Here is a 23,218-nt window from a genome sequence, read left to right as displayed (position 1 = left end):
GTTTGCATACAAACTTATAAACAGACTGCACACACATGCACACATACGCGCACACACACAAACAGGGTGGGAGTGGGGCCAAATGTAAAAATTGTGTTCATGGGTGAAGCCGGTTCCCTGCTGCATCCCACGAGCCCTAGGATATAAAAGTACAACTCTGGATCCGAGTTGCTTCAGATCGGGGATTCTTATACAAAACTCAAAAATGGCCAGCAGAGCTGCACAAAGACCTGGTCAAAGGCAACTAGTTAATACTCATATTTTACAGGCGAAGAACACTGGGGCTTAGAGATGTGATTGGCACAAGGCCAGCCACAGCAGATATTATTTTTCATTTCCTTTTTTACTTGCTTCTGTTAAACTATTGAGAGTCATAAAACCTGGCCAGTGAGATCAATCCTCTACCCATCTTTGCCTTTAGAAGAGGGGTGCAGATAATAGGAAACAAGACTGGTTATTTCAGTTGGTCTAGGTTAGCCTTCCCCAAGCTGGTGCCCTCCAGATGTTTCTGGATTCCTGACCGCTGGCCATGCTGGCTGTGGCTTGAAGTCCAAAATATCTGGAGGGCACCAGATTAGGGGAAGGCTGCTATAGCTTATCAAAAATCAAATTAACGTGTAGAGCTTGGCATAGAATCCAAGTCTCCTAATTCTCAATAGATTTTAACTTCAGAGGCCTTGTTCAAAGTAATAATTATGCTAAAAAAATATGTGGCAAAGAAAGAGCTGTAAGTCCTTTTCAGTATGCAAGTCCTTTGCTGAGGGAACTGCACTGGCTGCCTGTTTGCTGCTGGGCCAGGTTTAAGGCTTTGTTACTAGTGTGTAAAGCCCTAAAAAACATGGGACCAGGATACCTGAGAGAGCACCTTCTCCCTTACAAGGCTGCCTGGTCACTGATGTTATCAGATGAGGCATTCCTGGTAGTTCCACATGGACCTATGGCCTGGTTGGAAGCCATCCAGGGTAGAGCCTTTAGTATAGTAGCTCCCTCTCTGTGGAACTCCCTTGCACCATGGGCCTGATTGAATTGCAGGAGAGTAGGGGAAACAATTACACATAGTTCTACACACGATTCGCTGAATGTTTAGTTTGGCAGGTGTTTTTCCAGCCCTACCTGGAGATGCTGGAAATTGGACCTGAGACCTTCTGCATGCAACCAGGTGCTCTGAGCTCAAACCCAAGCATCAGGGAAATCAGGCTGAGTGGCTGTACAATTGTGCATGCTCTCCAGTATGCGTGATTAGACAAATTTTTAGTTTGGCCCTCTGTGTCAACAATACTGGGCCAGATGCCCTAGTGGTCTGACTCAGTATAAAGCAGCTTCCTATGTTCCAGTAACACACAGCTTCTCTCCAGTGTTTATCTGTCTAATAGCCTGCTCATGTGATCCTCTGCAGCAGTAGCCAATAGGATCTAGTGCATGGTTTTTGAGATGCAACTAGGGGGGCAAATGGGGTGTGTGAGGAATAGAGGTGGAGAGGTGTGAGGCAGTCGATGGAAATGAAACAGCAGGCGTTAGATGGCAGGACCTCACCCTTGCCTTTCACACTGGGTCCAGGAGACAGGAATATATGAGGGGAGAAACTGTGCCCCCTCCCTTATTGATTTCTACGATGGCACGCCTTTTGCTATCCAGACTTGACTCTAACTGGTGGAAGACTTGCAAGTGCTTCTGCAGATGGATAGCAGAGCTGGTAGCAGAGAGGCTGATGGAGGGCTAAGGAACCCAGAAGGCAAAGGCTGTTCAGAATATGGGAGATCCAGTCAGCCAAAGGCTGTTCGGGGTCTGGAAATAATGGGGTTAAGCAAAGTCTGTTTGGATGGGCAGAGAAGGCCAGAAACAAGCCTAGGGTACCAGGGAGCTGGGCCAACAAAGGATGTTGCCATAGCAACTGATGCTTCATACCTGTCTGTGTAGCAGCTCAGGCATGTGCTCTGTGGCTTTGTCCAAAGGCAAGTGAAGCGCTCACTCATGCTCTGTGCTGTTAGTAGTGAAGCCTTGAAACCGGGGAAGCGCTTTGCCACTTCTCTCATACCTCCCCATTGGATGTTGTGACACTGCCTCACGAATGCTTTGTGCTCTGGTGGATTCCTGATCCAGGGCAGCGAGGACACAGGATACTGGTGCTGCTTGGGGAGCCATGTCAGAATGCAGCAGTAGCTAGAACTGGGGTCTCCAGCACCATGCCCATGTGCTCCTCTCTTGGAGCCTGCCAGGCTTCCTGACCCTCCAAATTTCAATGTTATTTCTTATCATATTTTTATGAACTTTTAAAAAGATTTTACTGGGACACTGGCATGCTGCAAAGCCAAGTGCTGCCCTTTAGCATCATCTTTACTTGGGTTCCCAAAAGTGGTTTTGTGTTTTGGAGCGCTGCCCCCACCTCTGCCTTGTACCTAGGTTCTCCCGCAACTGACTTTTCGTTTAGTCCCACCAATTTGCTTTCTGTGAAATGACTGTTTTGTGACCGGCCATGCCCACGAGGGCAGCCATTTTTTGAGAGTGCCCGTGACGCCCTCTGAAGATTCCAAATGTGCCCACCAGCCAAAAAGGCCGAAGACCCGTGAGCTAGAACTTCCTATGGAGATCTCTGCCACTGAAAACCTAATTTGGTATTGCTTGTTCTATGTCATTGTTTGACTTTTTCTTGCCATTCTCCCTTGCCACACTTAAGGGTTTTTGTGGGTCTTTAATATAGCATCTCAAGATTCTCTGTGAAGAAGGAAACATGATCACCTTCATGAATAACTCAGACAGTGAAGAGGAACCCTGCAACGAGAGAACATCCCTGATGTCGGCCGAGAGCCCCCTTCTACCTGCTTATCATGATGGTGTACAAGCATCTGAAACTGCAGAAACTCACACCCACAAGGTAGGTGGAGTCAGTTTCTGGAAAGAAGGGGCTGTTTTATATCGTGCTAGTCCTGTTCACAGTATGGGATCCTTCTGTGTGTGCTTTCCTGAGTCGCTCCTTTGTTTCTCTCGCTCTCTTTGGAGTGTTAAAATGGATGACTACAGGTGGAGGTGGGATTCCTGTTGAGAGGGGCTGGTGATGCTCAAAGACTGTAGAGTGGGGGTAGGCAATGGGTGAACAGTGGGCTCCATCAGACACACCAAAGCCTTCCTCCCCAGCCCACCCCACAATCAGAATGATTAATTTGTTGGGTGGGTCATCTTATGGCAGAACTGTGCAGACAGAGGAAACAATCTTTCTGGTAAAAGTTCATCTGCATGCAATACATTGCCTACTTTTTGGGTTACCAGGTCGTAACCCGTACAACAGGGCTGGGCAACCTGCAGTCCTCTAGGTCAGCTGGGGAGGAGGTACTGGGTGGGTGGCTGCCTCCTCCTCTGAAAACAAGCCACTGGCAACCTCCTGGCCATACAGTTCTTCTGTTACTGCTGCTCTTACCTTCCTCCTCCTTGCTTTCCTACTTCCCTTTCTGTCTCTTTCCTGACTTCTAGCTATTTGAAATGTCTAGTTAAAATGTCTAGTTGGCACTGGGATATGGAGGCAGCTTTAGTGGGCAACTGGCAGTCCAGGTGGCACCTCTGGGAAGGAGCAGATTTGGCCCAGACCTGCCAGCTGCCAACCCCTGATGTATGTTCTCATTGTAGAAAAGGCGCACCGGCAGGGACAGCAGCTCAAACAAAATTGTGGATGGAAACGTGTCTGACTCAGAAAGAGCAGTGGTGGGACCCGTTGCCCTGGATAATGAGGAGGAAGAGCTGACCCTAAAATATGGAGCGAAACACGTGATCATGCTGTTCGTGCCTGTAACGCTGTGCATGATTGTGGTCGTTGCAACCATAAAATCGGTGCGTTTCTACACGGAGAAGAATGGACAGCTGTAAGTAATGCTTGCCTAACCCTAGCATGCTAAATTGGATGCATGATGGCCTTTTAACTTAGAGCTGCATCCAGACAGCACTCTTTTCTTTGCAATTCATCTCATGGGAATCCCTTGTTGTCCCAGTGCTCATCTCTATGCTGGGGTGTTAAACCTCTTTTGGCCCAAGGGCAGAATTCAATTTCAGGGAAGCGGGTGGGTCCAAAGGCAAAAGTGGAGAGGGGCAAAATACCAGCATGTTTTAGCTTAAAGCTCTTATTGTCTGTAATTAAGCCCTGGGAATGGGATTTCCACCTTTTAGAACGGGAAAAACCTGCACAAAAGCAAAGAAACCACCAAACGACCCGCATTTTGGGGAAAGGGGCAGGACCAGGGGAAGAAGGGTGGCCATCTGGAGAACCCAGGAGGGCTGGATTGAGACCTCAGGATTTGGCCTGCGGGCCTCCGTGCATTTGATATGGTGTACTGGGGGGGGGGGAGTGGGGGCATCTTGAGAGGGGATCCTGAGGGAGTCAGGTGTAGCTAGCTTTTCTAATGAAATTACCATAGTGAAGGTGTCTTAAGTGAATGGGGTGTATGAGTGCAGTGGCTCCAGCTATGAAGGCTGGGTAGATGGTGGCTAAGAAAATAAATAGCACAAGGTTCCTGTTCAGGAACCAAGTGCAGGATAGTTTTCTTTAATTTATTAATGAGGCACCTGATTTAATGTGTTAAAAGCTAGGAAACTGAGCGCAAACAGTGGCAAATGCGCCACCTTGCTGCTGCTGCTGCAGATGGCATGGCCATCTGTAGAGATCTGGAGGGCCGGATTTGGCCCCTGGACCTGAGGTTCTGCACCCCTGATATAGGGTTACATTCAACATTGCACAAGCGTGCTTGCAATCACTCCATGGGGCGCCCGCCTCCTCTCCTTCTCGCAAGTCTACTCGAATCCTCAAAGGTTCCCAAATCATTCAGACCAGAGTTTGGGGGTGCACAGTGGGCTGTAGGTATGAGTGGGAATCCATTCCGCAGTGTTTGTCCAGCAATGGAGCAGACACCGCTGGTGGAATTTCACCCACTGTTGACTGTTTATTGCTGCCTGGGGCAGGTCACCTTACCCTACCTAATGGCAGGGTTAGCTCACAGTCTAGAAAACACCGATCATTTCTGTTATTTCCTAGCTTGGACTGGGGATGTCTGTTGGGTTCGGTATCATTGCTTATTCAAGGGCTGAATTTGTTTTGATGGCCAGTGTGCCATTGCAACCCACCTTTATATACAGATGTTCCGGTTTTCTTGCAGGATTTATACCCCGTTTAGTGAAGATACGCCCTATGTGGGCCAGCGTCTCTTGAGATCTGTGTTGAACACCATCATCATGATCAGTGTCATAGTAGTGATGACAATCTTCTTGGTTTTGTTATACAAATACCGTTGCTACAAGGTAAGGCTGATGAATAGATTGACTAGGGCTCTCAAGTGATGGATGATTTTTACTTAATTTTAATTAACAGGTGGAAATTACATAGGCGTGTCTTCACTCCATGGTGTTCAACAATTCTTTAAGTGTGAAGACAGATATAACATCTTGACAGTCTTCACAGTGGATCTTCACAACTTGCCTTGTATAGTTACAGGACAGATGGTCTCCTGCTGCAGATGGCTAGTTTTAGGTGGTTTAGGGCGCAATCCTGTGCATGTTTAGACAGAAAAAAGTCCTACAACTCCCAGCATGGCTGGCTGGGGAATGCTGGGAGTTGTAGGACTTCTTTCTGTCTAAACATGAATATGACTGTGCCCTTAGATGTGTTTAGGTATATTATACATTTATATGCATAACTTTATCCAAGAGCAATTAGCAGACTACTGCAGAACTAATCTAGGGAGGGAAATCTGTGGATGATGTTGTAGGCACTAGCCAATAAAGGCCCTGCACACAGGGGCATTGCTAGGCCTGGGTCCATGGGGCTCAAGCCCCAGATCCATTTTCCAGAGCCCATTGGTCCAAATGAAGGTTTTTCTAAGCCTAATTGCCATGCTGGGGGTATGATTTTGAGGGGGGGTACAGCTGGAGAATGGCTTTTTGGAGTCTCCAGTTCTGATGTGAAAGAAAGGAGTGATAATTTGGTAATCAGAGTGAAGAAGGGAGATGACCAAATCTGGAGGCTGGGTGAACTCTTCCTGAAGGATCAGGTTCGTAGTTTGGGGGTGCTCTTGGATCCAGCACTGTCATTGGAGGCACAGGTGGACTTGGTGGCACGGAGCACCTTTTATCAGCTGATTTATGAACTATGGCCATATCTGGACAGAGGTAGCCTAGCTACAGTTATCCATGTCTGATAACTTCTCGTCTGGATTACTGCAATGTGTTATACATGGGGATGCCTTTGAAAATGGTCCAGAAACTTCAGCTGGTCCAAAATAAGGCAGTGAGATTTTTAATGGGGACTGGCCAATATGATCAGATTGTACCAGTGTTCTATGATTGGCACTGGCTGTCAGCCTGTTTCTGGGCCAAATTGAAAGTGCTGGCATTAACATTCAAAGCCCTAAGTGACTTGGGGCCAGGTTACCTACCTGAAAGATCGTCTTCACCCATATATACCTGCCCAGACCCTAAAATCGTCAGCGGTCCTTGTATGGGAGTCCCTGCCAAAGGAAGTGAGGTGGGTGGCTACTAAGAAGAGGGACTTTTGTGTTGTGGCACCCTGGTTGTGGAGTGAGCTTCCCAAAGAGGCTTACCTGTGCTCTTTTCCCAGGCATTTTAGGCTTTCAGTTTCTGTTCTTTTAAACCTGTTATTGTATTTTAAATCTTTGCACTGCTGCTAGGTTTTATTTTTTGTTTTTATTTTATACTGTATTGGACAGTATAGAACTGAAATAAATAAAAACTATATTCCACAGCGTGGAATGCAGTAGCATCAAGCTATCCAGTAAGACTTGGTGCTCTTTCACCAAGAGGTGGGGAATGTGTGGCCTTCCAGATGTTGCTGAACTGCAGCTCCCATCATCCTTCACTATTGACTATGCCAGCTGGGGATAATGGGAACTGGAGTCCAACATCAACTGGAGGTCCACACATTTACTTGGAATTCCAAAAGGTTTTTGACAATTTCCCTCACCAAAGACCCCTGAGCAAACTTAGCTGTCATGGAATAAGGGGACAGGTCCTCTTATGGATCAGTAACTGGTTAAAGAACAGAAAGCAGAAAGTAGGAGTAAATGGTGAGTTCTCCCAAAGGAGGGATGTAAACAGTAGAATCCCACAAGGATCAGTATTGGGACCAGTGCTTTTTAACTTGGTGGTTAAAACAAAACGGGATTGTGAAGTGCTCCAGAAGGATCTCTCCAAGCCAGGAGAATGGGCATCAAAATAATAAATGCAGTTCAGTGTAAGCAAGTGTAAAACGATGCACGTTGGGGCAAAAAATCCTAACTTCACATATAAATTGATGGGATCTGAGCTAGTGGTGACTGACTGAGAAAGAGATCTTGGGGATGTGGTGGACAGCTTGATGAAAATGTCGATCCAGCGTGCGGCTGTAGTGAAAAAGGCAAATTCCATGTTTGACATAATTAGAAAGGAATTGAGAATAAAACTGCCAATATCATACTGCCCTTATACAAATCTGTGGTATGACCACACTTGGAATATTGTGTACAATTCTGGTCACCACACCTCAAAAAGGATATTGTAGAGCTGGAACAAAAGTGCATAGGAGGGCAACTAAAATGATCAAGGGGCTGGAGCAGCTCCCTTATGAGGAAAAGTTAGAACATCTGGCTCTGTTTAGCTTAGAAAAAAGGCAAATAAGGGGAGACATGACAGAGGTTTATGGAATTGTGCATGGTGTGGAGAAAGTGGATAGGGAGACATTTTTCTCTCACTCTCATAATATTAGAACCCAGTAGGGTCATCCCATGAAGCTGATTGGTAGGAGATTCAGGACAGATAAAAGGAAGCACGTAACACGGCGCCTAGTTAAACTATGGAATTTGCTACCACAAGATGTAGTGATGGCCACCAATTTGGATGGCTTTAAAGGGAATTAGACAAATTCATGGAGGAAAAGGCTATCAATGGCTACTAGACGCAATGGCTATATGCTACCTGCAGTATCAGAGGCAGTGTGCCTGTGTGCGCCATTTGCTAGGGAACATGGGCAGGATGGTGCTGTTGCACTCATGTTCTGGTTGTGTCTTTCCCACAGGCAGCTGGTTGGACACTGTTTAAACAGAATGCTGGACTAGATGCGCCGTTGGTCTCATCCAGTATGGCTCTTCTTATGTCCCCCAGCCCTGCAGTAAGGGGTGCAGAGTGACTTTTGTTGACAGCAATAAAGTCAGATATTCAGGAAGGTTGCAGAATACCACAGACCCTCTATATCTGGTTAGTTTTGCGGCTGTCCACAATATTTTAAATACTGCAAAGTTTGGGTAAATAAGCCAATTCCATGGGTTTAGATTGATACAAAGTTTTGTAAAAGTGCCTTCCCCCCTACACATGCACGAGAGTTAAATTTTTAGCACTGAGTATTCAGACAAAATAAAGAGCACTTTGCTCCAAAATAGGTCAAGGAACTTAATTGTGTTGAAGCATGAAATTGGTGTTCTTAAACAGGCCTGTGCAACTTGTAACCAATCTAGCCAAATGGAGCCTACTAGCCATATATGGTGGTCCACGAGGGGGCTTGATTAGACCACCTGTGCTTTCTGTCTGCCTGGGATTGCAAAAAAAGAGTCCTGGCAAGCTATGGTACCCGGCTGATAGGCTGTGTCCTGCTGGGTGAGTGGGTCACAAATTGTGCAAGCTGTCTCTTAAGAACTCTCTGGTCATTACTGAGAATATATTTACAGTTCCCTGTGAATAGTAAGAGGATGGCAGGCTTCAGACTGACTTGCTTGAGCACTTGCACTGAATTGATTTTTTTAAAAGGGGAGAGTAGGGGTTAATTAGTTCTTTTGCATGACCTTCCAGGAAACTTTTTCCAAGTGAGCGAATTGTAATCAACAAGAGGTAACAGGATGCTGTAGAGTTTAATGATGAAATAAATACTTAGAAAATATTTCTTGTAGCAAATGAAGCCCTTCGCAAAGCTGTGGTTTTCAGTAGGATCCTAGTGATCCTTGCAGGTTTCCTGATGGTGGTACAGTAAATTTGTATACTAAGGAGATTGAGATAGAAGGCTAATCATTAAGTTAGTTGTTGTTTTGGGGGGGAGAGAAATGAGAGCGCACCTGGAAATGACATCAGACTATAGGAACTGGGGACTAAAGGCTTCTCCACATGGGGCTTCTATCCTGCGATTGAGACTGGTTGCTCATGTAAGCTTGCGGGGCCTTTACATGTCGTCAACCTCCAGCACCTCTACCATGCTTTCTGATCATTTCTGTGGCTTTATTTGAAACAGAAATAATGAGGTAATAAAAAGAAGCAGTTTGAATTTGAGTGTGTAAAGAGGAAGTGGTGCTATAACAACAGTGCCATCTAGTGGCTGTAGAATGAAACATACAGAACTTGCAGATAAAATCAATCCTCTTGAAAAAAAGCCAGAACATGTGTGTGAAGGAGCCGATCTTAATCCCACAAAGAATCCAGAAGCAGAAGCCCCGGTAAAGTTTTGGGATAAAAAACCTGATGAGGAGAAGCCTTAGGCAGCCTGACTAACCACACAGAAAGGCAAAAGTCTTGAACATAAATTTCAAAAGAGAAGCGATCAGAGGGCAGATTATTATTTTTATTATAATTTTATTATAATGTTATATTTAATAATTTATGCAATGAATATACCCAAAGCAAGTCACACAACAGTAAAATACACAATAAAACAAAGAGCTCATAATAAAACAGTTGAGAGGCAGCTAAAAAGAACAACAGACTGTCTAAGCCCACTTAAAATGCCTGGGCAAATAAAAATGTTTTAATCTGGTGCTGAAGTGATTGGAGAGTCGGCCCCAGTCACTCCTCTGTTGAGGAGGGTGTTCCACGATTGGGGCGCCGCCAGAGAGCAGGTGGTCTCGTTGTTTCATAACATATTTCCCCTAGCAAGGATACTTGGAGAAGAGCCCCCCTTGAAGGTTTCAAGGCATGGGAAGGCTCATGTAAGGAAAGGCCCTCCTTCAGATATTTGAACATAGGAAGAGCCCTGCTGGACCAGACCAAAGGCCTTTAGTCCGGCATTACATTTGCACAGTGGCCACCCAGACGCCCATGGGAAGCCCGCAAGCAGGACATGAGTGCAAGAGCTCCTTCCAAGCTATGTTCCTCAGCTGGAGCTAAGATACAGCCATCAGGACTACTAGCCATTGAAATTCCTCCATGAATTTGTCTAATCCTCTTTTAAAGCCATCCAAGTTGGTGGCCCTGGCAAGCTACAGTATAGGGCCGGGTCCCAAGCTATTAACAAGACCTGGAGCTGACTGTGGCTCAGATCATGAGCTGCTTCTTGCAAAATTTCGGCTGAAATTGAAGAATGTAGGGAAAACCACTAAACCATTCAGGTATGACCTAAATCATATCCCTTATGAATATACAGTGGAGGTGAGGAATAGAATTCAGGGATTAGACCTGATCGACAGAGTGCCTGAGGAACTATGGATGGAGGTCCATAACATTGTTCAGGAGGCAGCAACGAAATCCACCCCAAAGAAAAAGAAATGCAAGAAAGCCAAGTGGCTGTCTGATGAGGCTTTACAAGTAGCTGAGGAAAGAAGAGAAGCGAAAAGCAAGGGAGAAAGGGGAAGATATACCCAACTGAATGCAGAGTTCCAGAGAATAGCAAGGAGAGACAAGAAGGCCTTCTTAAATGAACAATGCAAGGAAATCGAGGAAAACAACAGAATGGGAAAGACTAGAGATCTCTTCAAGAAAATCAGAGATCTCAAGGGAACGTTTTGTGCAAAGACGGGCATGATAAAAGACAAAGAAGGCAGGGACCTCACAGAAGCAGATGAGATTAAGAAGAGGTGGCAAGAATACACAGAAGAACTATACAGGAAAGATCTTAATGTCCTTGATAGCCATGATAGTAATGTCCCTGATAGCCATGATAGTGCGGTCACTGAACTTGAGCCAGACATCCTAGAGAGTGAAGTCAAGTGGGCCTTAGGAAGCATTAGTAACAACAAAGCTAGCGGAGATGACAGTATTCCAGCTGAGCTATTTAAAATCCTAAAAGATGATGCTGTTAAAGTGCTGCATTCAATATGCCAACAAATTTGGAACACTCAGCAATGGCCGCAAGACTGGAAAAGGTCAGTTTACATTCCAGTTCCAAAGAAGGGCAACGCCAAAGAGTGTTCAAACTACCGCACAATTGCGCTCATTTCACATGCCAGCAAGGTGATGCTCAAAATCCTACAAGCTAGGCTTCAGCAGTATGCGAACCGAGAACTACCGGAAGTACAAGCTGGGTTTCGAAGAGGCAGAGGAACTAGAGATCAAATCGCCAACATTCGCTGCATCATGGAGAAAGCAAGAGAATTCCAGAAAAACGTCTATTTTTGCTTCATTGACACACTAAAGCCTTTGATTGTGTGGATCACAACAAACTGTGGCAAATTCTTAAAGTGATGGGAGTACCAGACCACCTTACCTGTCTCCTGAGAAACCTGTACGAGGGTCAAGAAGCAACAGTAAGAACCGGACATGGAACAACCGAGTGGTTCAAAATTGGGAAAGGAGTACGACAAGGCTGCATATTGTCACCCTGCTTATTTAACTTATATGCAGAGTACATCATGAGAAATGCCGGGTTGGATGAATCAGAGGTCGGAATTAAGATTGCTGGGAGAATTATCAACAACCTCCGATATGCAGACGATACCACCCCAATGGCAGAAAGTGAAGAGGATCTCAAGAGCCTCTTGTTGAGGGTGAAAGAGGAGAGTGCAAAAGCTGGTTTGAAACTCAACATTAAAAAAACGAAGATCATGGCATCTGGCCCTATCACTTCCTGGCATATAGAAGGGGAAGAAATGGAAGCAGTGACAGATTTTACTTTCTTGGGCTCTAAGATCACCGCAGACGGTGACTGTAGCCATGAAATTAAAAGACGCTTGCTCCTTGGGAGGAAAGCTATGGCAAACCTAGACAGCATAGTAAGAAACAGAGACATCACCTTGCCAACAAAGGTCCGTCTAATCAAAGCTATGGTTTCCCAGTAGTAATGTATGGCTGTGAGAGCTGGACTATAAGGAAGGCTGAGCGCCGAAGAATTGATGCTTTTGAACTGTGGTGCTGGAGAAGACTCTTACGAGTCCCCTGGACTGCAAGGAGGTCAAATCAGTCCATCCTAAAGGAAATCAACCCTGAGTGCTCGTTGGAAGGACAGATAGCTCAAATATTTTGGCCACCTAATGCGAAGAGAAAACTCTCTGGAAAAGACCCTGATGCTGGGAAAGACTGAAGGCAAAAGGAGAAGGGGACGGCAGAGGATGAGATGGCTAGGTAGCATCACCGATGCAATGAATATGAACCTGAGCACACTCCGGGAGAGTGTGCAGGACAGGAAGGCCTGGCGTGCTATGGTCCATGGGGTCACGAAGAGTCGGACACGACTGAACAACAACAACCCAAGCTATTTAAGGCTTTAAAGGTTAGCACCAGTACCTTGAATTGGGCTCAGAAGCAAATAGGAAGCCAGTACAGCTCCTTTAGAATAGGTGTAATGTGATTCCACCTGGGTAGACCAGTTAAAATGCTGGCAGCTTCATTCAACACTAGCTTCACACACACACACACACACACACACACACACTGCCATCTGGGTTATGCAAACCAGGTTTGTTCCATGTCACCTGAACAGAAATACCAAACACGTTGATTTCAGCCCGCATGCTGGGAAGCCAAAAAAAGAGATAAAATTAGCTGACCTTCCCCTTGCAAAGACATTGATACTTTCGGTGTTCTTATGTCCTGTTTTAAGTAAGATTTTAATAATTGTTCATGTGGGTTAGGTGGAAGCCACTTCCAGTACTTTTGGGCAGAATGATGGGTCTCTAGAAAGAATATATATCCCTTAGGGATGGATAACTTGTGGCCATCCAGATGTTCTTGGACTACAAACCTCATAATCTTTCACCTTTACCTATGCTGGCTAGGGCTGATGGGAGTTGCAGTCCAACAACATCTGGAGAGCCAAACTGATACACTGGCTCTTCACGCTTCTAAGTTTTGCAGAAAGCCACTCCGAGGCATAATGCGGCCATCCTGAAATGGTCCAGTGCCTCCTATGTGTTTCACTTTCTAAGTGAAGATGTTTTGAAGCCTGAGGCTTGGTAGGTGCATCATTCCTTGTTCTTGCCATTGACCATAGCAATGCTGAAACCCTGATGGCTTCCAGCTGTTTTGGGCTACAACTCCCATCAGCCTCAGCCAGCATGGATAGTTGGGGTGATGGGGTTTGTAGTCCAAACTACTGGGAGGGCACCAGGTTGGGGAGAGTTGCTCTGCAGTATTGGAAAGGGAAGGAACTAAAGCATCAAGGAGGAATCCGCCTTCTCGGGCCTGGAAAAGGCAGTCTGGTGGTCAGTGACTCCCTAAACATAGAGTAAGAAGCTGGCTGAAGAGAGGCCTGAAGGAGGATCAGGCCGAAGCATGTCAACCTTGATGTATTCAATGTGCAAAGCACCTGACCAAATGTATTGGCATTGTCTTCTTCTGCTTGACAGTTCATTCATGGCTGGCTGATTCTCTCATCTCTGCTGCTGCTGTTCCTCTTCACCTACATCTATCTTGGGTAAGCATCAGTGAGAGGGGTTGATTCCAAGCAGGTTGGCGCCAGTTCAAACAGGGCAGAACAGGATCTTCTGGTAGATCTCTTGAAGATATTTGCAGCAGATCAGCAGGGGTTTCTGACTCCCGGTGTGTTCAACAACAGTGAAAAGTCTTTTCCCACCTGAATTAGGCTGTCAGAATCCTTGATCCACAGCTCCAGACCAATCTGCATGTTCTGTTTTTTTTTTTAGGGTGTGTGTGTATATATGTATATATGTGTGTATATATATCACCGATGCAATGAATATGGACTTGAGCACGCTCCGGGAGAGAGTGGAGGACAGGAAGGCCTGGCGTGCTATGGTCCATGGGGTCACGAAGAGTCAGACACGACTGAACGACTGAACAACAACAACGAATATATGCGTGCACGCACGCACGCACACACACACACACACACACAAATGTACATATAGCATGCTTACACTAGCCACTTATGTTTTGAGGTGGGGGGATAATCAGCTGTGGGACCCTGATCTGGAATGTGCCGTTGATTTGGATCAGGACCACAAGCCAGTTTCCTCCACCCACCCAATGCTATTTGTCCTGGAAGGTGCTCTTTCCTTTCCTTTCCTTTCATTTTACTTATTCTGTGCTCCCTTATGACAAAATGTTTTTGGGGTCTCCCACGATCTTTATTGTAAAAAGCACTTCCAAGGACAAATTGCAGCGGGGCTGGGTGCGGGAAGGAAACTGGCATAGGACCCTATTCAGATCACGAGCACGTTCTAGAATCCAGATCATGGCTGCTTTTTCTTCAGAATGATTATGGCCAGTTTAAGCATAATTTTTTTCTTTCCTTTTTTAAGCAAGAATAACATGAGTAATTTGGCCCTCAGAGGCAGATTTGTACCTGTTTATGTTGGTCACATCAGTGTAAGATTCAGGGGCTGCAGTAGGCAATTGATTTTGCCTTCTCAGGCACCATTTTGCATTTGGCTCCACCCCAAGCAGCCATTTTGTAACTAACTCTGGTTGGTGGACCTCTGGGTTCTAGTAAAAAAGTGAAGCAAAGTGAATCTCTGCAGACACTCCTGGAGTATACTAATTATTTGGACCCATTCCAGTCTGGGTTTCAATCAGGTTATCAGACTGAATCAGCCTTGGTCGCCCTGATGGATGACCTTTAGGGACAGGGGGAGTGCAACCCTGTTAATTCTGCTTGATCTCTCATCGTCTTTTGATACCATCGACCATGGTATCCTCCTGGATTGACTCCGTAGGATGGGTATTGGGAGGCTCTGCGCTACAGTTGTTCTGGTCCTACCTGCAGGGCCGATTTCAGACATTAACATTGGGTGACTACTCCTCGGCCCCTTGACAATTGAGCTATGGAGTTCTGCAGTGTACCATCTTGTCCCCAGTGTTGTTTAACATCTATATGAAACCGCTGGGAATGGACATTAGGGGATTTGGAGCTAAATACCATCAGTATAATGCGAAGAGAAAACTCTCTGGGAAAGACCCTGATGCTGGGAAAGACTGAAGGCAAAAGGAGAAGGGGACGGCAGAGGATGAGATGGCTAGATAGCATCACCGATGCAATGAATATGAACTTGAGCACACTCTGGGAGAGAGCGCAGGACAAGAAGGCCTGACGTGCTATGGTCCATGGGGTCACGAAGAGTCGGACACGACTGAACGACTGAACAACACCATCAGTATGCTGATGACACACAGCTCTATCTCCCTGTGACATCTGAATCTGGAGAGGCTGTGCAAGTCCTGAAGTAGTGCCTAGACTCAGTGATGGGCCAGATGAGGGCCAATAAACTGAAGCTGAATCCTGGCAAGACGGAAGCCCTGTGGGTGAGTGGTTCCCGAGTCCAGGAGATAGGCTCATTGCCTGTTCTGGATGGGGTTGCACTCCCTCTGAAAGGTCAGGTCTGTAGTCTGGGTGTACTCCTAGATCCATCATTGTCGCTGGAGGCCCAGGTGGCTGTGGTGGCTTGGAGTGGCTTTTACTAGCTTCAGCTGGTTTGCCAGCTACGGTCTCTCCGGGACAGGGATAGCTTGGCCACAGTGGTACAGGCACTAGTAACCTCAAGACTGGATTACTGCAACATGCTTTATGTGGGGCTGCCCTGTTGAGGCTTATCTGGAAGCTGGAGCTAGTGCAGAACGCAGCAGCTCTGCTTTTCTCGGGAGCTGCCCCTTTTCAGCATGTAACTCCTCTGCTGAGGGAACTGCACTGGCTGCCTATTCGCTACTGAGCCAGGTTTAAGGTATGGGTACTCGTCTACAAAGCCCTAAATAACTTGGGACCAGGATACCTGAGAGAGCGCCTCCTTCCTTACCAACCTGCCCAGTCACTGAGGTCATTGGAGGGCATGTTCCTGGTGGTTCCACATGGACCCATGGCCCGGTTGGAGTCCACCAGGAAAAGAGCCCTTGGTGTGGTGACCCCCTTTCTGTGGAAAACATCAAAAAGGAAAAAAATCCAAGAGCGCCTCCGAGTATGGATTGTAATAATAATTTATTATGCATATCTCTATAATACTCAAGTACTATAAAAATGTGTATTATGCAGATCTCTAAAATGCTCAACACGTTCGAGACTAGGTCTCTTCTTCAGGAGCAATTGATCTCTGAGATGAGCCTGTTTCTGCTGGAATTTGTCTGTTCTATCAGCATTGAGCATTTTTGATATCTGCATAACAGACATTTTTATAGTCCATGAGTATTTTAGAGATCTGCATAATAAATAAATAATTATTACAGTCTATACTCAGAGGTGCTTTTGGATTTTTTTCCTTTTTGATGTTTTGTGCATATAGCGCCTTCCCTCGTGGTTCGCCTTCCTGCGGAACTCCCTGCCTTTGGAGGTCAGGCAGGCGCCAACGTAGTGTTCCTTCCGGCACCTCCTGAAGACGTTATTATTTTGAGAGGCCTTCCTTGAATGACTAGCCGCCGTTTATTAAATTTGACCTTATTGGAACTTGTGTTTTTAAAAATGGGTGGCCTCTGGGGGCTGCATACGGCTGTGCATTGTCCACTCCTGGTCTAGATGGACAAATAGTTTGACCTGATATAAGGCAGCTTCCACTGAGCTTTGGGAGTTGAACATGGACCTGCCACTAAAAATGGCTTCCCTGCCATTTGTCTCCCTTCACCCGTAATGTGTGGCTTCACTTAATGCCCTTCCCTGACCTCTGACCACATCACTGCTTGCCTGCCTGCGTGCTTGTGTGTGCGTGCGTGCGTATGTATAAGTGTTTTATTTTCTGAGGGCTATTTCTTGGTGTCTGTCCTTGACTGACTAACCTTTGTTTTTTGCTCTGCAGTGAAGTACTGAAGACCTACAACGTAGCCATGGACTACCCGACCCTGTTCTTTGTCATTTGGAATTTCGGAGCTGTCGGGATGATTTGCATCCATTGGAAGGGGCCCTTGCAGCTCCAGCAAGCCTATCTCATCATGATCAGTGCCTTGATGGCTTTAGTTTTCATTAAATACTTGCCCGAGTGGTCAGCCTGGGTCATTCTGGGAGCCATATCGATTTATGGTATGTCTGTAGGAAGAGATTTCAGGCTGTTCCTTTTTCTTCTCCTCACGTTTAACTATGGAAAAGTCAACACGCAGGAGCTATCCTAAATGGGTGTTTTCACCAGTGGTATCTCACACAGTCTGCTCTTGGCTGTTGTGTGAAGAATGGGCAAGAGATGAACCACATCCTGGAAATAGTAACTCTCTGCATTCCATGTCAGGGGTGCTGTTTCAAGTTTCAATGGCTATATTCAGATGTCACCGTGGTTTATTATGGGAGTGAACCTAGCTTCTCCCCAGGTTCACATCAGGCCCAGAGCAAGGCCCCAGTGGGCCCAGGGCTAGCTGTCTGTAGTGGTCCCCCTCCTCTGCCCCTAGTACTCCACTCACACATAACATTTGTGTGCGTGCACACCCAGTCAAAGAAAGCTATTTCATGTGCATTAATAATGCAAATACATTTGTACCACACATTTAGTGGAAACAATCTTCCATCGTTTCCCAGAAACAAAAGACTAATATCCATGGTGAAGAACCCAAATACAAACACAGGCTTCCGCTTTTACAGCATGCAGTCACGGAAAACATACACATAGAAACTCTCTCAAACACACACACACACGCTAACTCAAGAAAGAGTCGGATTGACTCACTGCCTCATTTAAACACAACAGCGAGACAGGACAGGGGACATACACAGAGCCAAGGCTGGCCCAGTGTATTTTGCTGCTTGAGGGGGCCAACCAGTTCATTTCTCACTGAATGACCTTGGCCCAGTTGCTGCCTCTCAGCCTAATCTACCTCACAGGCCTTTGTGAGGATAAAAACGGGGAGACCTTTATCCTGAAGGAAAGGCATTACATAAATGTAATAAAGTAAAACATACATATACTAGAAGAAAATAATTGTCTTACGCTATGAGCTGGTTTGCACGACAGGCTGGGCTCACCGGGAGTTGTTTAAGAATATTAGAAGAACCTTGCTGGATCAGGCCTAGGGTCCATTTAGTCCAGCACTCTGTTCACACAGTGGCCAACCAGCTGCCCACAGGAAACCCGCAAGCAGGACATGAGTACAACAGCACCCTCCTGCCCATGTTCCCCAACAACTGGTGTACATAGGCATACTGCCTCTGATACTGGAGGTAGCATGTAGCCACCAGGCCTGATAGCTTTCTCCTCCATGAATTTGTACAGTCCCCTTTTAAAGCCATCCAAAGTGGTGGTCATCACTTCATCTTGTGGTAGTGAATTCCATAGTTTATGCTGTGTGAAGAAGTATTTCCATTTATCTGTCCTGAATCTCCCACCAATCAGCTTCATGGGATGACCCTGGGTTCTAGTATTATGAGCGAGGGAGAAAAATGTCTCCTGATCCGTTTTCCCCACACCATGCATAATTTCATGATGAGCCGTGGCATGTGCCGGGTGACATTTTGAATATGCAACCCGAGCAGAGATTGGTTGTCGTGCAAGCCTGGCCACCGAGGCTTATTTGAGGGTTAAACAACCTTCATATAGACCTCAGTTTGTTGTAGGCCTATGCAATCCCTGCTTGGGGTTGCATGTTCAAATTGTCACCTGACACACACCACAGCTCATTGTGGGTTAAATAACCCATGGTGAGCTGGCCGGGTCATGGGAACTGCCTCATTGTTAGAGGTGGGGAACATGTGGCCCTCCAGATGTTGCTGGACTGAAGGCAAAACTGGAAAGAACAGCCTGCTACAAAGGGGCAGGAATCTCACATACTTGTGAACAGATTTAAAACCAAACATGTTTTTCTCTCCACAGACTTGATGGCTGTTTTATGTCCAAAGGGACCCCTCAGAATGTTGGTGGAAACCGCACAAGAGAGAAATGAGCCGATATTTCCTGCCCTTATTTATTCCTGTGAGTAAAAGCTTCTTATGTGTGTTTGTCCTTTATATAGACCTAACACATTTTAAAATGTGAAACATTTCAGTATAAAACGCCAGCTTCAGTCACAAATAAGAGTATGCTGCAATACTACTTATAAGCTGAGCCAGAACCAATCAGGTACAGGTCAAACCTCAGTGAGGGAACGTGGATTAACAATCAGCACCTGTGTTCAACAGGCAATCATGCCACATTCATAAACAAGCCGTGATGCCTCACATCACCTATATATCAGTTAACTCAGAATTGGAAAATAGGGGAAGGCAAAGCAGTTACCTTTTTTTTTCTTTGTGGACTGTGTGTGTTCTCCAGGTACAGAATGGGGTAGTGGGTGCAACATTCAGCATCCTGATTTTTTAAAAAAATCCTGCCAAGTTTCTAGCCCTTAAGGTTACAAAGATAGGATTGGAACTGTGGACAGTGCCTGAGCTCCAGTAGGCTTATGGGATGGTCAGATATGCTATATGAATGTAGCCCCACTCACATAATGTGGCATGGGAATACTATTTCTGTGGCATCTTCCCACGCTTCTGCAGTAAATGTCGGATTACAGGTGTAGGAATTTATCTTAATTTTTTGAATACAGGATACAGCTGAAACAATTTGAACATTTATGTAACTGCACACAGAGTCTTACTGATTTTGTCTGTGCAAAAGAAACACAGAGTGATGGGTAGCCAGCTATTTTTTTTAGTTGAATGGCACATACAGAAAGTGTATCAGACAGAAATAGAAATCTCACACTCCCACAGCAGAATAATAAAACAAACTTAAATGACTGTCTTACAAGCTTCTCCAAGCTTGGTCGATTGTATGTGCCAGCAGGGGTGACTTTTTACATCTGGAAATCCAGGAAACAGAAGTGATACCTCCCAGTCGTAAACCTATCTTTTATCACTCATTCCATGACACAGATTCAATCCCAGTTTGGTCATGGCATGTGCTTGGTCTTTTGGTGGTTGTTCCTACCTCGTCCCAGCCTTTTCCGAGTGGTGTCCACTTTCTATGCCTGTAGGCTGTTTACCCCCTTTTTTTTCCATCGAAACCCCCTGAACTCTGCATATATTATTTTTGTGCACTTGGCCTTAATCACAGAAAGTAGCACCTCCCTGTTCTTGTACTTTGCCTGGTACTTCTTCTTTTGTAAATGTTCAAGCCCCACTGCTATTAAGCTAAGCAATGCAATCGCCCTAACTGTTCTCTGGCTAAGCTTCTGTCTGAGAACTTAGGTAGGCCATTTATAACCTTTAAAGAGCAATCCTATGGTCCATGGGCGAGCGTCCCAGGGACTATAGGCTGGCTTGGGTAAACCCTCCCAGGTCGGAGACAGTGCTCCAGAAGGGGGAGTTGGAGATCTGACCCCTGCCCCTTGCAGCCAGCACAGAAAGAACCATTCCGGCTGCTTCTTTGAGGTCAGAAAAGCAACCTTGGAGGAGGAAGAAAGGGGGCATTTAGGTGTGTGAGGAGGGGAGGAGACCACAGAGGCCAAGATATGAGCCTCCTCCAGCCTCCTTCCCTCCTGCTCCAAAGTCCCCTTGCTACACAGGATCAAAACCCTGTCTAGTGAAAATACAGGAGATTGGGGGGTGGGGTGGTGAAAGCCTCCACCACTCTTCCTGCCTTGCCGGCTTCATCCCAGCAGGGCATAGGGATCTCAGAAGCCCCGTGTTTGGGGGCTTCCAAGTAGCAAGGATGAAATCCATAGAATTGTGCTCTTAACCTATTTGTGCGAATATATGTGATAATATATGTTTAACAAGGATTATTATATGCAAATGTGTGCCAATTTAATTCTCCTATATGGGAGCTGGAAGGTGGTTAGGTGAGAGGGAACCACTCTATTGGCCCCTCCCGTGGGGTTCCTATATTGTAGAGGGAACGTCTTTTACCCTGAGGCTGAATTAAATTCTGGAGAAGCTCTTAGGGAGCTGCATTCTAGTGATGGGTGGGACCAAAAGCAAAAGGGGTGGGGCCAAAAATACAAAAAAAAATATACCAGCATGTTTTAGCGTAAACCTCTTACTGCCGGAAACTAAGCCTTAGGAGAGGCATCTCAGCAATTTAGAATAGGCAAAAGCCAGGAAATCACCAAACAATTGGTGGTCAGGGGAAAGGGACATGACCATCGGGGGAACCCATGAGGGTTTGGCCCCCAGGAAGGCCAGATTCAGCCCACCCCTGCTGTTTTAAAGTGCATACTGGGGAGGTCCGGGAAGATGGTACAGGGAAAGGGGCTCTCATCCTGCTAGAAGTACCAACTGTTTAGTAGGGCTACAGATACAACCTTGGCAGCAGACATTGGCAGCAGCTCCGCGCTGTCATTTTCGGGCTGCCGACTTGCCTGCTGCAGCCATTCTCCATCTAAAGAACCTTGTAATGCCGCTGGGGAGATGATGCAGGAACAGCCCCACCGGCAGTGTGGTTAAATGTGGAAAACCAAAATTCAGCAAGCCTAGGTCGAATGTTCTTTCACTTTGACTTCAATGTTTTCTCTAATTCTGCTGTGCCCAAATGAGTGTCTTCAGCCTCAACTCCCCAACTGAACTATTTATCTGATAGTGGATGTTGTATCTGATCTGGCTCTCCTGAGGAAGTAGCATGGCTGCCCCCTCTTTATTTATTTAAAAGAGGTGTGGAGGGAGACATCATGTATTGCATCCCAAGTAAGTTGTTTCTTTGGATTTGTAAAAAAAAGTACAAAACCTTAAGGAGGAACCCAAGTCCCGGCTATTCATGTGTAAGACTGTGTATATCTCCCATCTTGGTTTGTTTTCTGTTTGTCTCTAAAGCTGTTTACGACATTCTTAAAATAAAATAACACAGACCCTGTCCACAGGCTAACAATTGTGTTAAACCTTCCATTTTAGAATAAAGAAGGGGAGAATTTTATTTAAAAGCCACACAAATGTAGCATGCTCCTTACATCTCCCTGTAGTGGCTTGGCACTAATTTTCCAATCATGTAATAGAAAGGAATCCTTCTGCCCCCTTCCTGCTTCAATCTTGCATTCCCTGACCTCACCCCACCCAGGATAATAGTTCTGCCACAGGACCTCACTAGAATCATTGGAAAACAAAAAGGCTTCTCCATGTACATGTGTGCACATACTACATTCAGACGACTGTTGAAGAGGCTTCATAAACCACGGGGTATGCATCTGTATACCTGCGCCATGGCTGGGCACTCCTCCCTCTTTTCTCCCATCATGCACTGGCTGCAGGTTGGCTACTTAAGAATTTCCCAAAAAGAGGACACCGATTCACATAATATTTGCATATGCTAATATATAAGTACATGTGCAAATTGAGAAATTACAATTAAAACAGAAATGCAGTGCATTTCACCATAGCGTGGAAGGTTGTGAGCAGGCGGCCTGTGTGCTTTGCTGGGTCTGCTATTCAAGTGCTGTTGATGGGCAACTTACTTATTTACTTACTTATTTACTTACTTACTTACAATATTTGTATACCACTCCATATCTAGAACAGATTTTGGAGCGGTGAACACAAGAGATAAAACAGTGAAAGGATAAAAAGATTAAAACACCAGATTAAAATTATGCTATTTTGGAAGCGCAAAACAGCACACTGTTGGTGCCTGCCTGACCTCCAGGGGCAGGGAATTCCAAAGAAAGGAGGCCACAACACTGAAGGCTCTTCTCCTGGTGGACTCCAACCGGGCCATGGGTCCATGTGGAACCACCAGGAACATGCCCTCCAATGACCTCAGTGACTGGGCAGGTTGGTAAGGGAGAAGGCGCTGTCTCAGGTATCCTGGTCCCAAGTTGTTTAGGGCTTTGTACACGAGTACTCATACCTTAAACTTGGCCTGGTAGCAGATAGGCAGCCAGTGCAGTTCCCTCAGCAGAGGAGTTACATGCTGAAAAGGGGCAGCTCCTGACAAGAGCAGAGCTGCTGTGTTCTGCACTAGCTCCAGCTTCCAGATAAGCCTCAACAGGGCAGCCCCACATAAAGCATGTTGCAGTAATCCAGTCTTGAGGTTACTAGTGCCTGTACCACTGTGGCCAAGCTATCCCTGTCCAGAAAAGACCATAGTTGGCAAACCAGCCAAAGCTGGTAGAAGGCACTCCAAGCCGCCATGGCCACCTGGGCTTCCAGCGACAGTGATGTATCTAGGAGCACCCCCAGACTACGGACCTGATCTTTCAGAGGGAGTGCAACCCCATCCAGAACAGGCAATGA

At 46.0% G+C, this 23,218-nt stretch overlaps 1 protein-coding gene across 5 annotated transcripts in view; it reads left to right on the top strand.

Annotated features, from left to right (window-relative positions):
* Window positions 1–23,218, top strand: part of PSEN2 (presenilin 2) — a 47,362-nt gene that overhangs the window by 4,973 nt on the left and 19,171 nt on the right. For all 5 annotated transcript variants that reach the window (XR_014786912.1, XR_014786911.1, XR_014786910.1 and 2 more), the window contains exons 2-7: window positions 2,699–2,872; window positions 3,619–3,851; window positions 5,136–5,277; window positions 13,506–13,573; window positions 16,896–17,116; window positions 18,891–18,989. Coding sequence is in view for 2 of the 5 variants with exons in the window: in XM_084828636.1 (XP_084684762.1) it covers window positions 2,699–2,872; window positions 3,619–3,851; window positions 5,136–5,277; window positions 13,506–13,573; window positions 16,896–17,116; window positions 18,891–18,989 (937 nt within the window). In the remaining 3 variants the exon portion in view is untranslated. The remainder of the gene's footprint in view (window positions 1–2,698; window positions 2,873–3,618; window positions 3,852–5,135; window positions 5,278–13,505; window positions 13,574–16,895; window positions 17,117–18,890; window positions 18,990–23,218) is intronic.

This window comes from Heloderma suspectum, chromosome 1 (assembly GCF_057233095.1).
Source record: "Heloderma suspectum isolate Gila_16-S chromosome 1, 16-S_ref, whole genome shotgun sequence".
NCBI classification, from domain to species: Eukaryota; Metazoa; Chordata; class Lepidosauria; order Squamata; family Helodermatidae; genus Heloderma; species Heloderma suspectum.
Note: the sequence above shows the minus strand (reverse complement) of the source record. Positions and strands in the feature narration are given on the sequence as shown.